The sequence below is a fragment of the Haliaeetus albicilla genome, chromosome W (genome assembly GCF_947461875.1).
Source record: "Haliaeetus albicilla chromosome W, bHalAlb1.1, whole genome shotgun sequence".
Lineage (NCBI taxonomy): Eukaryota > Metazoa > Chordata > Aves > Accipitriformes > Accipitridae > Haliaeetus > Haliaeetus albicilla.
Window position 1 is genome coordinate 15,236,156 of NC_091515.1, and position 15,612 is coordinate 15,251,767.

Genomic DNA, 15,612 nt, shown 5'->3' on the forward strand with positions numbered 1-15,612 from the left:
CACAGCCACTTCCCCCACACCCACCACTGGTTCCTGCGCCTTGTTGCCATCGGTGGGACTTGAGGATGGGGACACAGGGATGGGGACAAGGGGAGGAGGTGGGGACAGGGTTGGGGATTGGATAGGACAGAGACATGAATGAGGACAGGGCACGGGTGGGACATGGGGATGGGGGACAAGGTGGGACACAGGGTTGGGACAGGGATAGAAACAGGGACAGGATGGGGACAAGGGGCTGTGATGGGGACAGAGAGGAGGCTGGGGGTGTCACAGAAGGTTCTGCCCTGCCATGTTCTCCCCATGTCCCTGGTGCAGAGCAGCAGCTGGGGCTCTGTATGTCCTCCCCCAGGACCAGCCCTTCTTCTGCCTCAGCCTGGCCCCAGGACCTGTCGAGGATGACCATGTCCCCTTCCTCCAGCGAGGTGACATCCCCACCTCCCCCCTGTCCCCTGGGGCACGTTGTCCTGTGCCCCGGGATACACCATCCCTGAGTCTCCATCCTGCGTGGCAAGGGCAAGGAGCAGGGTGGGCAGCTGGGGTCCTGTGGGCTGATGTCCCAGGGGACATGCCCTCCCACTGTGTCCCTGCGCTGCACCTTATCCCCACGCCCTTCCCACATGTATGGTGCACCCTTGAGGACACCAAGGACAACCTGCACACACCCCCCCCCCCCATGGAGGCTCTGTGCAAGATCCTGATCGCCTTCATGGCTGAGTTCCTACAGCTCTGAGCCCCGCTGTTACCCCTGTCACTCCCAGCCTGCAACCCCTGGGGACTCTGGGCAACCCTGGGCTGTGCTGGGAGCCATCAGTAAAGTGCTTGGTGACCAGTGCTGTGTCCTGTGCTGTCACCTGCCACAGGGACAGCTGTAGGCCCAGGGACACATGATGCATGGGGACATATAATAGAGATCCCAGGGAGCACTATTAGGGTGATGGGGGGGGGGGTGTGTGTGTGTGTGTGTCCCAGGGAGGTGTATGCAGGTCCTTAGGGATCCCCAGGAGCACTACTCAGACCACAGGGGAATAAGCTATAGTAGTGCCTGGGTCCCTCCGGGGGGGGGGAAGAGGAAGGGGCACAGCTGGGGCCCTCAGCCTCCCCTCTCCCTGCCCTAGAGGAGCCCAAGATTCCAGTTCCTCCAAAAAAGAAAAAAAAAAAAAAAAAAAATTTATTGCTTGTACCGTACAAATACGAGGGCAGGTGAGAACGGGCTGCTGCACCTGGGATGCCAGGCCACTGCCACCTTGTTGAGGGGGTCTCATGCCCCTGTCCCACTCCAGTATTTTTAAATTAATTCAACTGGGCAACTAGGAACCAAGAAAGAAAAAGCAACTTTTCTCAGTTCCTCCCTGTGGGGAAGTGGTACCAGGCACCAAATTTCTACCTCCAAACTGTGGCCCTGGTATCAGCTGCGCCAGGAGACACCAGGTGGCAAGTCCAGCTTGTCACTAGCCTGGCTTGTTGGTGTGGGCACTGTGGTGAAGGTGATGCTCCCCAACCACTGGGACCCACTGGCATTGTGCCATGCCAGTGAGGTCTGGAGCCAACAGCCCTGGTGACAGTGGCCTCTATAGAAAGGCATCCATGGAGCATCTGTTGGGTGTGGATCAATGGTACATGCCAGAATAAACCCCATCCTGACACTGGCAGCCAGGGATGCCAAGCTGGGGGTGCAGCGGCAAGAGCCCTGTCCCTCCGCAACACCTCTGGTGACGCCATCATCCACTGAGGATGCCGGAGGATGAGGCTGGTGTCACCGAGCCTGTCACTGCAGCTCCTGGCTTTAAAGGCACCAGAGAAGCCAAACTATTGCTTTTAGGATCGTGGTTTCCTTAGGGCCATGCTGGCTGGCCACAGGGTTGAGGCACTCCCCTCTGCCAAGGCACCAATCCAGGGATAATATTGGTTTTCAGTCACTGCAGGTTCAGTTCAAAGCAGAGGTGGGAGTAGTTGAGGGGCTAAGACATGCCCCGCATGGTCTCAGGGGGGTGGGGTGGGGGTGTCCTGCCCTATTGTTCCCCCCTCCTCAGGGCAGCTAGCATTGGATCCCAGCCATGGGGTTTTTTTTTTTCCCCCCCTCGCTTCTGCTGTCAAAATTGGCTTCTCCCCAACTGGGAGCCGTGGGTTTTACTGGGCGGAGGGCTGGCTGAGCTTCAGGGGGGTCAAGGCCTCAGGTGTGGGGAAGTGGGGGTTGGTTTAAAAAGCTGCAAGCACTTCTAGAAGTTTAAAAAATAAAAAAAATAAAAATCAAAGCAGTCCTAGGCTAGGGGCAGGAGGTACAGCTTGGTGCCAGTGGGAGCCACGGAGCAAGAGCACTTGGTAGGAGTATGGCTTCTGAAAGGTGCTGCGGCACAACACTGGTGAGCCACAGCTTCCCACCTCCCTTCTGCCAGGCACAGAAGAAAAAGCCCCCCTGCCATGAGTAAACCCCCAAACCCTCCTCCTCGGAGGCTGAATCCCACTGCTACCGGTTACTCCCGTATGCTGGCGGAGTAGGAGAACTGGGGGAAGTGTGTCCGCTGGTCATTCTCCAGGGAGCCCATATTGTCATCTGCAAAGTCAGGGACGGAGAAGGGTTTGAGGGTGACAGAGATGCTGATGAAGCCTCCTTGGTATCTTCACAAGCTTCCCTGCTCCCTCCCGTGGCAGTGATGCCACCAAAGCTGCCCAAGACCTCTCCAGGGCAGCGAGAGGGACCCTGAGCTTTTATGGAGGTGCGACAGCTATGCCACCAGCCCCTCAGGTGACACCCACCACCATGACGGTGACAGGAAAATGAGGTTGCATGAGAGGAAGAGGTATAGGTGACAAAGAGGGTTCCCATTTCTGGGCAGCATTGGCACTCACAGCAATCTGGTGGGGTGATGGTGATGGATTGGGCGGTGAACTCGTCATCGAAATACCGTGTGTCGATCTCAGATGTCACTTGGGGCTTGAATGGCGGGACCAGCTGATGGAGAACAGGAGAAATTCGCTCGCCAGCAGTGTGCCAAATGCCTGCCTGCCCCTTCACCCCCTCAAAGCACTCCCTTCCCTTCCTACCTTCTTCTGAACCACGTCCTGCCAGTTGATGGGGGCGAAGAAGCGATGCTCCATCACCTCCTTGGCATCGCTGGGACCTCCACCGAGCCTGCGGGCACAGAGGCATGTCCAGAACCACCAGCAGTGCTGTGGTCCCCCCCATCCATCCCCAGTGGGCCCTCACCTCTGTTTGGGATCCTTCTTGAGCAGCCCAGCCAGCAAGGATTTGGCCTCGGGGCTGAGGGTACGAGGGAAGCGGATCTCCTCCATGAGGATCAGCTCGAAGAGACGCTCGTGGTCCTGGTTGTAGAAGGGGAGGCGACCACACATCATCTCATACATGACGACCCCCAGGCCCCACCAGTCCACAGCACGGCCGTAATCGTTGTCCTCCAGGACCTGCATGAGGGAATACGGAGAGGATGGTGCTGACGAGGCTGAAGAACCAGGCAGCAACACAAGGAGGGAGAAGGGAAACCCATTCTATATACAACCACTCCTGCAACCTAAGTGTTTGGAAAAAGCCCCTGCTGAACCACTGCCACCTTGGACTTTGGGAATAACCTCCACAGAAAAACCTCTTTGGCACAAGAGTTTCGAGGAAAGCCTGGCTGTGGGAATGCTTTAAGTACCTCTGGAGCCAGGTACTCGGGAGTGCCACAGAAAGTCTTCATGGTGGCTCCATCTGTGATGCCTTCCTTGCAGAGCCCGAAGTCGGTGATTTTGATGTGGCCATCTTTGTCCAGCATGAGGTTTTCCAGCTGAAAAAAAAGCAGACAGGTGGGAGAAAAGGTTTGGAGCTGAGCAAAGTTGGGAGCATGGGAGCGGGACACTGCTCCCCAAAAGGCTCCGTCAGATGGTTGGGGTCTCAATCCATCATTGCCACATGATGGGGATGAGGGTGACACCTCCCCACAGGGCCAGTTCACACTCTCTTCTGATGAAGCCGAGCTCCTGCCCTCCCTCCTGCAACAATGTGTGCGAAAACATCCCCAGCCCCAGGCGGAGAGCAGCTCTTCGCCACCCACAATGAGCGAGAGCGAAGAAAGGGCTTGCATCAATCAAGTGCAATGCTCTGCTGGCTGAAACCTTTCGAGGCCCCTCAGGGTGATTTTTAGGAGAGCTGGGAGCAACTCCACACCCCCAAACACCAGCCCAGGAAGATGAAAATTGTGCTGGCGCTAAGACAGAGCGAAGGCACCGCTTACGGATGCTGCTGTTGCCAGGTTGGTACCTTAATGTCCCTGTACACCACGTCCCGGGAGTGCAGGTACTCCAGCGCAGAGACTATTTCTGCGCCGTAGAAACGGGCTCGGTCTTCCGTGAAGACGCGTTCTCTCGAGAGGTGGAAAAACAGCTTGGGGGGGGGGGGGAGAGAACAGCTGATCAACAAGTGCTTAAAAAAACCCCACTGAAACCCAGGTTAATCGCTCTCAGCACAGAGCTAATGCGGTCATATGTGTCCTGAGCTCCTCGCCTTGAGCGGTCAAAATATTGACAGCGCCCCCCCCCCCCCCCCCCGCCGGCACAGGCTGGGGGGAAAATGCTGCTGTGCATTGCCTGCAAGAGGGGCTGTGCCATTGGCTGTGTTCCCCCTTGCAAGGGAAGTGTGTCGGGGTGGAGAAACAAAGCTGGACACCAGCACAGGGTGGAAGATAACAGAGCTAGTGATGGCTGGAGGTGCTGTGGTTCCACAGCTCCCTGGGTGATGAGAAAGGCAGCCCTGGACAGTTGCTTCATGCATGCAACGGCCTTGCTGCAATATCAAGCACGAGGAAGGTGAGCGAAGAGCCAGGAAAGCTTGGGCGAGAAGAGAGCCACGTGCTCTACCTCCCGAAACATGTCCTGAGGGGAGATTGTGGAATAAGTTATCCACTAATGAGCTGAAAACAGCAATTTAACATGTGGACAAGATCCTTCCAAGCCCTGGGGAAAGCATTGGGTCTTAAGCTCCCACCTCTCCGCCATTGGCGTACTCCATGACGAAGCACAGCCGGTCATTTGTCTGAAAGGCATATTTCAGCGCCTGCAAGGGGGGGGGGAAAAAGGTCTTGGAGAAGCTGTGGGGATCTGTGCTTCCAGAGAAGGTAGTGAGGGGAAGGGAACAGTTGTTCTGGGGCGCACTGGGCATCCCAGCATGCTGCCCCTTTGCCCCCTCACTACCACCAGCCGTACTTACAGTAAGGAAGGGGTGCCTGGTGTTCTGCAGCACCCGGCTCTCCGTAACAGTGTGTGCCACCTCATCCTGCAAAGGGAGGAGAAATGAAGTGCCATTTATCCCCCATTGTTTCTGGAAAATCAGAGATTTTTCATAGCTGCCAACTATTCCCAGAAAAAAACAACCAGGGATGGGAGCTAGAAGCGCCAACCTCTGCCCCGTTTTTGTCCCCACGGAGTGAAGGGTTCATCAGCCGGATCGTCCGGAGGAGGACGTGGCCGCACTGCATCCCCTGAGAGAGGCGAGTGAGTGTCACCCACGGTGTCACCCAACTGTGCGTTACAACACACACCTGGGGTTTTAAAATAAGGATAATTCCTGGAATCCCCCAGCATTTAGAGCACAGCAGGAGCCAGCCATTACTTGGCAGCTTTGGAGGCATGTTTTGAAAGCCCTCCCAACATTTGGGGGTTTGGACTACGTGACCTTTAAAGGTCCCTTCCAATCCAAACTATTCTATGATTCTGTGATCCCCTAAGCCCTGCCGGCTCCCCTCACCCTCCACTGGGGCTTGGCACTTACTTTCGCAATGATGACCTCTTTCCGTAGGATTTTCATGGCGTAATAGCGGCCAGTGGCCTTTTCCCGCACCAAGATGACTTTGCCAAAAGTACCCTTTCCCAGGAGCTTCAGGTAATCAAAATCATTCATGGTCTGGGGAGAAACGGGGAGATGGAGGTGAGAATTTGTGGCATGGGCAAGCGGGATCTGAGATGGGAAAGGGTTTTCCAAGATATTTCACCCACCGTTATCCTGGTGACAGCGGACACCATGGGGATGAGGTTTATCCCATAAACCTCCCTCATCACTTGGCAGTCCCAACCCACCACAATCCTGCTTGTGGCAAGAGATGGTGCTGTGCTGGGGGTGACTTACAGCCTTGGTGCGGGTTTTGCTGACAGCCACCTCCATCTCCTCAGTGCCGGTGCTGTCATTAGGAGATCCACACTTGTAATCCATTGTGTCTGCCTCTGGTTCCTGGTTCTTCAGGCTGTTTGCTACCGTCTGGATAGCTCGCATCCACTCCTCGCTATGGAGAAAAAGGGGATTGGTGGCACAGGGAGGTGCTGAGGATCACTGAAGGGGGCTGCACCTGCCCCTCCAGCCTTTGCAGGCAGATGGGAGTCACAGCTGAGAGATTTTGGGGCTCTCCTGCAGCTAGGATCAACACAATGTGCTATTTATCCCGGATTCCCAAAGGAAGGGGCCATCCCACATGCCTACCGCTCTTCAGGAGAGTCCACGTGGAAAGTCCTCTCAATGACTGTCGTCCACTGCAAGCATCGGATGACAAAGGTGTTGGGCCGAGGCCGCTCAGTCTTCATCAGCTGGCACTCTGTGTAAAAAAAGGGAAAAGGATGGTTTGGGATCAAATATCCTCATCCCAAAAATTTTCCCTAACAGCATCGGTGACGAGGACACCCTGCCCAATGCTGGCTTGTAACCACGGACAGCCCTGAAGCCACACTCGCCAACATACCTGCCACGGAGAAGTTATTCAGAGGTGGCAAGCTGTGGTCAGACGTCTCTGGCCGTTCCTTGTAGCCAATGAAGGAGCCATCACTTTTCAGCAGGAAATACCGGGGACGCCACGTTTTGATGTATTCCCCTGCGAGAAAGAGGGGGACGTGGGGGGTGGTGCAGGGGTTTTCGGGGAAGGACTGCTCATAGGGGGTCCCATTGCTGAGGTGGAAAATTAAATGGCAGAAAGACCCCTCATAGACAGAAAATTAAGTGGATGTTTTTCTTCAGGCTGTTTCTAGGAGCTACTTCAGAGAAGCTCCTGCAAAAAGCAGCCAGCTGCTGTAATTTAGGAGAGGCACAAGCAGCAGGTTAGCCTGAAACACGCTTGCTCTGAGGGAACACAGCACAAAAAAGCTTGCTTCCCCTGGCAGCTCCAAAGTTGACCCGAAGCAGCCTCAGCAGCTCCAGATAAAGAAATAGCATCAGAGAGAGGCCCTGGCTTCCCTCTCTCCAGCTATATTTGCCCAGAAGAAGGAGTAATCCATGAACCTGCTGGACACAAGGATCCAGCTGGGCTGCTGGTGGGAGAAAGGTGGCTGGAGGCAGATGGCTTTCATGCCTGGTCCCCTTACAAACCACCCTCAGCAAGGGAAGGAAAAATAAGACCCACCATCAATGGGTCTAAAAATAAACCCCTACATGTGCAGCTGCTACAATGCTGTAACATTCCCCTTGTAGGGCTAAAAATAAAGGGGCTGGCTGGGGGTCTCACTGCAGGGCCACTGCAGCAGGTGGCTTGGCAAACTGGGTTAGACTGTCTGCGAGGAGATGTTAGGATCATCCTCCGGCTTCCCAATGCGGCAAGCAATTAAAAACAATGCTGCCGGAGGATTTGCTTGTGGCACAGACCAAACGCTAGTGAAGTGGCGTTGCTGATTTCCGGGATTGCTGCTGAGTTGAGCCAGGAGCAGAAGAAAGCTGAAGGGGGAAGGGGCTGGTGGGTTTTGGGATGCCCTGCAGTGCCAAGGTGCCTCGTGCCATTTTAGGGCAAGGGGAAGCAGAGACCGCCCTGCATTTGCGCTGGGGAAAGGTTAAAATTGCCAGTAACTGGAAACCGGAGCTATCCTTTCCCAGCAGCAGCTGCAGTGCCGGATTCCCCACAGTGACCCAGCCTTGGAGGGATGCCACTGCCACTGAGCCAGCTCCCCAGCTTGCCTCCCTCACCTCTCTTGTGCAGCCAGCCCTCCTTCACGACTGACACTTCATTCATGGTGGTGCCGCGGGCTCTAAGCCCCTCTCTGCCGCAGGACTGGGGAAGCGGCTAACACTGGCACCAGCGGGAGGAGCGGCGAGAGCAGAGATGACCTGCAGGAGAAGAGAGAGATGCTCAAAGCTGGCAAAGCTCCTGATGCTCTTCTTTCCCCTCCCTCAAGGGGAAGCAGCCGGTTTCAGCACAAAGCCACCCCCACATGCTGATTAAAAACTCCTCCGCTGCACCAGTTTCCCCAAAAAACCGCACCCCCAAAATTAAAAATCAGCACAGAGGCCTTGCAAACCTGGAGATGCTGGGATGGAGCAGGTTTGTTGGCACTGTCCCTTTACCTGGCTGCTGCACAACACGGGATTAAAAAAACCTTGGCAGGGTTGGACAAGCTTGGGGGGGGAGCATGGTCCCTTGCAAAACAAACAGCTAGAGAAAAATTAATTGGAGTCACCTGACAGGATTAACTTCCTGGACTCTGAAATCCCACTGCGCTGGGCGACGGAAGGCAGCAGGACAAGGGGACATGCCACATCCCAGCAATGGCTGGAGGGGATTGTCCCCACCTTGGGTTTCCCCAAAGTCACCTTGGGCTTACTGACCCCACCATCCCCTGGCTTTAATCAGAGTAAAATAAAACTCAGCCCCATAAATTTACAGCCAGGTGCAAGGGTTCGGGGTTTTCCAGCTGCATCCAAAGCAAGACAAGAGCCGGAGCAGCCTAAGATGAATTCCCTGGACACAGTGTTATCCCAATGGAGCTCCCGCTCCCTTCCAATCCCTCTGGATCAGTCCCAGCGCCTGCCTAACTCCCAAACCTCCAGCCTAGTTTTAAAACCTCTGATCTTGCCTTTAAAGCTCCCTCCACTGCAGGGATGAGGGGTTTTCCAAAGGGAAGCATGGCAGGCGGGAGGGAAATAATTTCTGTTCCTTGCTCACATAAATCTGCCCATGCCTTCCCAATGGGAACCCCCTGCCCTGCAAGCATCCTGGGATGCTCCTGCAATCCCAGATGGGGAGGAGGATTTTGGGGACTCTGCTCGCCCCTGAGGCTCCTCCGCTCACCCAGCAGTGGGCAAGGACATGGGGCAGGCAGCCAGGCAATTCAGGCAGAACAAATACAGGCAGGACCTGGCAGTGCATGGAGCTAATGTTTCTCCAGCTGCTGAAGGGTGGATCTCCAGACGGATCTGCTCCTGGACAGGCTCTGGCAAAGAGCTCATTGATGTTAATTAAAAAGGAAATAGAAAGCTTGCTGCAGAAAAGGGCTCTAATTAATTTCAGACCTGGCCTGGAAAGGCTGAGCCTGCTGCAAGTGTCCTACGAGGGACCTAGACCACAGATGCAAACGATGTCACAAGAGGCTTTAATAAAAAAATCCCCCAAATTATGAAAAACAGCCCCTAAATGAGTGATTTGATAGGGATGGAGGTTGCAGGATTTTGGGATTGGCTCATCCTGCGGCCATGCTTTGGCACAGCAGAGAGGTGTCAGCGCATCCACAGCATCGGAGGCAGGTAAAACAGTCAGGATGCAACGAGCCTTTGAACCCAGTGGCGGAGCAAAGATGTTTTTGGTGAGGTCTGGGCTCATTCACATCCAGGGCTTGTTTCTATGCTGTGCTAATTATCCCGGCTGCAAGTAAAAGCCTTCAATTGATTGTACTTGGCCTTTGATTATATTTTTGTGCAAAGCATGGGACAGCGAGGCTCTCAAACCCAGAGCCTGCAGACTTCACTGAGCCAACACCAAGTCCTCTTTCAACAGCAATATGAAAAAAACCAAACACCAAATTGTTGCTTTTTGGGTGTGTTTAAGGATAATTATGACAGTGGGGAATCGCGATTCAGGAATCACCGGTGACTTGAAGCGTCAAACCCCATCACGGTCCCCTCCTCGTCCTTGCAGGCACTGGAGGATTTTTAATATGATCCTGACAGCTAACGAAGAGCGGGAACAAGCAGTGGTCATTAGACACATTCTCTGAGCCCTGATTGTTATGGTTACTTCCGATGATGGATGGGGATTGTATCTGCCACCAAGGGATCCTGACAGCCCCACAGACACCATGAGAGCGGTTTCCAGGCACACACCGAAAAGCGGCAATTAACAAACACACCAAGAAAGCCCCATTTCAGGTGCACTCAAGAAACTTTAAACCAGCTGTGAAGTGGCGCCATACAAGATTTGGATCTCAAAGTGTGGCGGCGTGCATCCTGTCCCGGGGACGAGTGGTGAGGAGCTTTCAGAGAAGGTTTGAAAGGTGTCAGTGCCAAAAGCCACAGAGATGACACGGCCTGAGCCCCCTCTTCCAGAGGGGCAGGGGGGGTTGGGTGCCGGGTACCCCCCTGGGCTGCAAAGGCAGGCAGGAGGCTACAGTTGTTACTTACGTGGGGGCAAAGCACTTGGCCAGGCTCACCCAGGGGATGGCTGGGGAGGGGGATGGGTCCCCCACTGCTGCTGCTCCTCCCTGGGGGAGGATACTGGGGTGTATGTGTGTGTGTCCCAGCACAGCCTCCCCACCCAGCAGAGATGCCTCAATCTGCAGAGTCCCCAGATCCTGTTCTCCCATGGCAGAGCCCCCCCAGGCAAAAGGCAACCTCCAAACTCGAGGCCCACAAGGAGCCCTCCAAGCCCCCCCACCTCAGCCCCCTGGGACAGGGCCCTCCAAGCCTGCCAGGGCCCAGTATAGCCCCCCCCCCCCAGCCTGCCAGGGCCCCCCACATCAGACCCCTAGGATAGCCCCCCCAAGCCTGCCAGGGCCCTAAGACAGGCCCCCCACGTCATCCACCTGGATAAGCACCCCCCCAAGCCTGCCTGGGCCACCCCCAGGACTGCCAGAGCCCCCCATCTCAGGCCCCCCAACCCTGCCTTGGGCCCACATTTCAGGCCCCCCAGCTTGCACAGACTCCCCAATCCAGTCACCCCTAGGACAGAGCCCCCCCCCCCCACTGTAAGGCCACCCCAGCCCAGCTCAGCTCCCCACTGCATTTCCCTCCCCCCCCGCCCAACGGCAAGTGGTTCACTCCCCGCAGCATCCCCCGCCCCGCGGCGGGCGGGCGCATCGCGGGGCCATGGTGAGGGCGCACTCCCCTCGACCACTTCACGGGTGCTGCGGTCCCCGCGGTGCCCCTCAGGAGACGGGCGGGTCCATTGCGCGGCACGGGGGGGCGGCGGCGCCTCGCACCCCTGGCAGAGGGGCGCGGGTGGTGCGTTCCACGCGGCGCCCAGTGGGGGACGGGCGAGCCCATTGCGCGACGCGGGGTTGGGGGGAGCAGGGCCGGCGCCTTACCTGTCATGGACGCCTCAGGCCCGGTCAGCTGCCGTCGCTCATCCCGGTAGCGGTGGGGCTCCCCCCCCCCGTTCCGCCTTATCAGCCCCGACGGCGCCCGCACTCCCGGAAACCCCGCCCGCTCCGGGCCCACGCACGCAGGAAGCGGAGACTGACGGGGAGGAGGGTGGGGGGGGTCGAGGGGGGGGACAGAGAGGGAAAGACCCCGCTCGCCTGCCCGGGGCCGCACTGCGCAGGCGCCGCGTCGCCGCCTCCGACTGCGCATGCGGTGCGGGGGCAGCGCGCCTGCGCGTAGGGGGTGGGGGTGCACCACCTCCCAACGCACATGCGCCTCTCGTCCCGCCCGTAGGGGGCAGAAACACCTCCCGCTTCCGCTCATTTGCATATATTTAAATATAGTTGAATAACTACTCTATGACTACCCACGCACGGCCGAGGAGGGGGAGGAGCAAGGGAATGATGCTTGCTTGATGCCCACAAGGCATGGGCATGCACCACCCACCCATGGGTGCACCGAGCTGCTCCAGTCTCAGCACCCTGAGGTGGTTTTGGGGGGGTTCCTGGCCACAGAATGGTGGCTCAACTGACACCAAACAGACTTGTTTCCACACTTTATTGCAAAAAGCTCCCCCACGAGCTGGCAGGTGCTGTAGAAAGCCAAAAATTGGGAAACCCCACTCATTTTCACACACCAAACCATGCCCGAAGCACAAAGACAACCTCCCAAAATAGGGTAAAATAAAGAAATTAGTTGTTTTTCTTATTAAAAAGACTCACTGTTACGGCCCTGACTCACCACGCAGCTGCATCCACCCCCATTGTCTTTATTTTGGGGAGAAAAAAATGTCTTTTCAGGGTTTGCAGCAACGCTGGACAGGTGCAGGGTGAAGACACTCCCAGGACGCTGTTGAAAATAAATTTTGGGGGAAATAAATATTTTCTGTAGACCCCCACAGTGTCCATTTTAGGTTTCACATTGGGATGAGCTTGAGCCTAAACCAGCAAGCGGCGGATTGAAGGTGTTGCTTAAATCAAGGCAATTTGGGGATTTTTTGAGCCCCCAAGGAGTTTTTTTGAAGCTTTTGTTTTTTGTTTTTTTGGTGGTTTTTTTTGGAGGCTGCTCTGAAATCCTTAAAAATTAAGGATCCCCACAGCAAGCCGCCACTCTGTAATGACTATTTACAGAGTTGCTTTGGTGCAAATTCCTAAATACAGGAAAAAAAAAACCCCTGCAGAGGAAAAATCAGAAAAAATAGGGAAAAAACCCCCTCTATATGGAGTTCTCCAGGTCTGAATTCCTAAATACAGGAAAGAACCTGCAGAGAAGGGAAAAATGGGGGGGTGGGGGCAGTGGGGAGGAGGTTTTGATGCTGGTAGGAGATGGAGAGCAACGATTTGGCCTCACACCTGCTGGCTTTGTGGGCTGGGGCAGGCAGGGATGCCCAGCAGGCAGGAAATCTGGTGGGAAGGGCTTTTCCCCTCTTCCCTCCTGTTTTCCCATGGGATTAGTGTTTCCCTATGGAATTAAGCCTTTCCCCATGGGATTAAGCGTCTCCCTGTGGGATTAGCATTGTTTCCCCGTGGGATTAGCAAGGAGGAAGGCAGGATGAGACTCTGCTGGTTCTTGAGGGTGAATAAATGGGATGGCGGACAGTGGGTGACCGTCAGGAGGGAAGCGGACAAGCAGAAAACTGTGCGGGAAGAAGCATCACGGGATCAATCTGGTTTCTTCCCCAGCCATTTAAAGATGCTAACGGTGCCAGCGCTGTCCATCTGAGCACCAGGGGTCTCTCTGGTGCTGCTCACCTTCCCGCACCCCCAGGTCCTTTTGATCGTCACCCGAATTTCGGGTTCGCTTTTATCCTTTGTGCTGGTGACATTGCCATCCTGGGCTTTGACTGACACAGCGGCAATACTGATGCCGCCAATTTTGGATGCCACCGGTTGTGGTTTTGCCACCATACGGATACCAGCGGCGTTCCTGTGACCAAGCTGCTGGATGGCGGCAGTGACGGTGACGGGTTTGGCTTCTGAACTGGTGGCTTTTGCCTTGATGGTCCCTCCCAGCTCAGTGCTTTCCTTACGGGGAGGTTTGGCGAGTTTTTTTAGGACGCCAGCGTACTGGAGGACAGAGCAGTTGTCGTCACTCTTGGTGTCTTTGTCCCCATCGGTCCCCAAGGTGTCACCCAGTCTGCTGAAGACCCCCATGGGCTGGGAGACGAGGGGGGGTAGCCTGTCAGCACCTGCACCTCCATTTTGGGTGCTTGATTTACCCTCCCCTTCCTCTTCGTCCCCCAAATTCTGCCACTGTCACAGAGGCAAGATGGATGCTGGCCTTGCCCGTGAAGCGTTTTGAGATGTAATGATGCAAAACGCTGCCTGCAGCAATTAAATTAATGATTAGGCTACAAAACAGGTCTTTAAATCACCCATAAAATCATATTCCCTCTTATTTTTCTTGAGGGGCTGAGTCTGCAACTTGTTTTACACCCTGAGACTTCCATGCTGAGGTTTTTACCCCCAGAGGAGAGAAAAAATCACCTGTATCCCCAAATAAAGAGCTTTTTACCTCCAGAGGAGAGAAAAAATCGCCTGTATCCCCAAATAAAGAGCTTTTTGCCTCCAGAGGAGAGAAAAAAATCACCTGTATCCACCATTAAAGGGGTCAAAATAGAAGCGCAGACAGGGATCACCCAGGGATTGGGGATCTGCTTGCCTTCGGTGGCTCCATCCTGCTTTTCCCCGGTGTTTCCCCACCATTTTCTGGTTATTTCAAGGTTCCTTCAGCCCCTCTGCAGTGAGCAGGCAGCTGTGAACCCCAAAATAATGTTCGGGGAGAGGACCCTCATGTGAGGATCTTGGTGGGGTTTGGCACAGCTGCTGCGAGTGACAGCTGAATGGTCCTGCAGCCAAAAACCCGCATCCTCTCACTTTCCCTCCTGTGGTCGCGTCCACTTTTGCCTCGGCTCCCAGGCGGTCAAAGACGGACGTCCTCTGCAGACCTGCAGTTTTCAAGAAAACATGGTTTTTTGGAGGTATCCCCAGAAAATGAAGCTACGTTGGGTCAGTGCCGAGGGCTTGTGGCCTTTCAGCCCCATCCTACCGTCAGGGCACTTGGCAAAATAAAATCCACTCGATAAAAGCGTGCAAACAGCCACCTGCCCTCTTCTTCCTAAGGCTTAAATGGACTTGAGCAGAACCTTTACAGCTTGCAGTGAGTAAATATATCCTTGGAATAACACAACTTCTACCCAGTAACTCTCTGGATATGAAAATTCTAGTGGGATTTGTAATGACGGGCTAAATTGGGACTAAACTGGGCTTCTGGAAGAGAAAATGAAGATCAAAATCCTCCGCTGGTACCTTTGGCCACTTGCTGCTCCAGGATTTTCTTTGTCCTTGGCGTGGTGCCCTTGGGCATGTTAATGATGTATTTCCCTTCCATTTCTGCTGTCACCCGGCAGCGTTTTACTGGGATCATTGGATTTTTGTCTGCCACATCACATAAACCTGGTGGGATGAAGGAAGAATGAATTGAGAGCTCTTGTTACAACAAGACTTAGGGGGTGGAAGGGTTTTATGAGCGCTTGGACACAATCCTGGGCTCGAGTGAGCTCTGAAACTGGCTGCTTCAGATCTCCCGCAGCACTGGGGCTCTGCAAACACCCTCCCCCACTGTCTCTAGCTACTCCCAACCACAAAATCACAGAATTGTTTGGGCTGGAAGGGACTTTAAAGACCATCCACCCCTTGCTGTGGGCAGGGACATCTCCCACTAGACCAGGTTGCTCCCAGCCCGGTCCAACCTGGCCTTGAACAGGGTGGGGGCATCCATAGCTTCTCTAAGCAACCTGTTCCTGTGCCCCACCACCCCGACAGTCAAGAATTTCTAATGAAAATCTCCCCTCCTCCAGTTTAACACTGTTCTCCCTCGTCCTGTCTCTACACCCTCTGATAAAGAGCCCCCCTGCTTTTCCTGTAGCCCCCTGCAAGCACTGCAAGGCTGCTTTAAGGTCTCCCTGGAGCCTTCTCCTCTCCAGGCTGAACCACCCCGACCCTCTCAGCCTGTCCTCGTATGGGAGGTGCTCCAGCCCCACCCCAATCACTGTTGTGGCCTCCTCTGGACTCGCTCATGTGGGACCTTGCACTTGGCCTTCACGAGGTTGGCATGGGCCTCCCCTCTCCAGCCTGTCATGGTTCCTCTGGATGGATCCCTTCCCTCTGGAGCATCAACCCCCTCCACTCAGCTTGGGGTCACCCCCAAACTGGCTGCAGGTGCACTCAATCCCACTGTTCATGTCCCCAACAAAGATATTAAATCATAATTGGTCCCAGTATGGATCCCTGAGGGACCCG

The 15,612-nt window shown here is 55.1% G+C and overlaps 2 protein-coding genes across 3 annotated transcripts in view; both read right to left on the reverse strand.

Moving 5' to 3' along the window:
- Positions 1 to 1,148: 1,148 nt before the first annotated feature.
- On the reverse strand, positions 1,149 to 11,471 carry LOC138683536 (RAC-beta serine/threonine-protein kinase-like). Its single transcript, XM_069775499.1, has 14 exons — positions 11,257 to 11,471; positions 7,928 to 8,068; positions 6,720 to 6,848; positions 6,464 to 6,575; positions 6,116 to 6,269; positions 5,762 to 5,893; positions 5,201 to 5,266; positions 4,979 to 5,047; positions 4,256 to 4,378; positions 3,654 to 3,782; positions 3,206 to 3,420; positions 3,043 to 3,130; positions 2,848 to 2,950; positions 1,149 to 2,551 (listed from the first exon to the last, which is right to left on the reverse strand). The coding sequence occupies exons 2-14, from the start codon at positions 7,971 to 7,973 to the stop codon at positions 2,472 to 2,474; spliced, it is 1,446 nt and encodes a 481-aa protein (XP_069631600.1). The 5' UTR covers positions 7,974 to 8,068; positions 11,257 to 11,471; the 3' UTR covers positions 1,149 to 2,471.
- Positions 11,472 to 11,837: 366 nt separating this feature from the next.
- Positions 11,838 to 15,612, reverse strand: part of LOC104318810 (uncharacterized protein C19orf47 homolog) — a 34,961-nt gene continuing 31,186 nt past the window's right edge. The window contains exons 6-8 of one of the 2 annotated variants that reach the window (XM_069775000.1): positions 14,620 to 14,766; positions 14,188 to 14,258; positions 11,838 to 13,467 (exon numbers count right to left, since the gene is read on the reverse strand). In XM_069775000.1, coding sequence (XP_069631101.1) covers positions 12,973 to 13,467; positions 14,188 to 14,258; positions 14,620 to 14,766 — 713 coding nt within the window. In that variant the 3' untranslated portion in view covers positions 11,838 to 12,972. The remainder of the gene's footprint in view (positions 13,468 to 14,187; positions 14,259 to 14,619; positions 14,767 to 15,612) is intronic. The other variant, XM_069774999.1, reaches the window with a different exon arrangement.

Bases quoted from the DNA above. Each gene is read 5' to 3' on its own strand.
- LOC138683536 (XM_069775499.1), bottom strand. From the start codon at position 7,973: ATGAATGAAGTGTCAGTCGTGAAGGAGGGCTGGCTGCACAAGAGAG. The intron at 5,894-6,115 runs GTAAGTCACCCC...GTTTCTCCCCAG, and splicing joins GCAAAACCCGCACCAAGGCT to ACCATGAATGATTTTGATTA. The intron at 4,379-4,978 runs GTGGGAGCTTAA...CCCCCCCCCAAG, and splicing joins AGTACGCCAATGGCGGAGAG to CTGTTTTTCCACCTCTCGAG.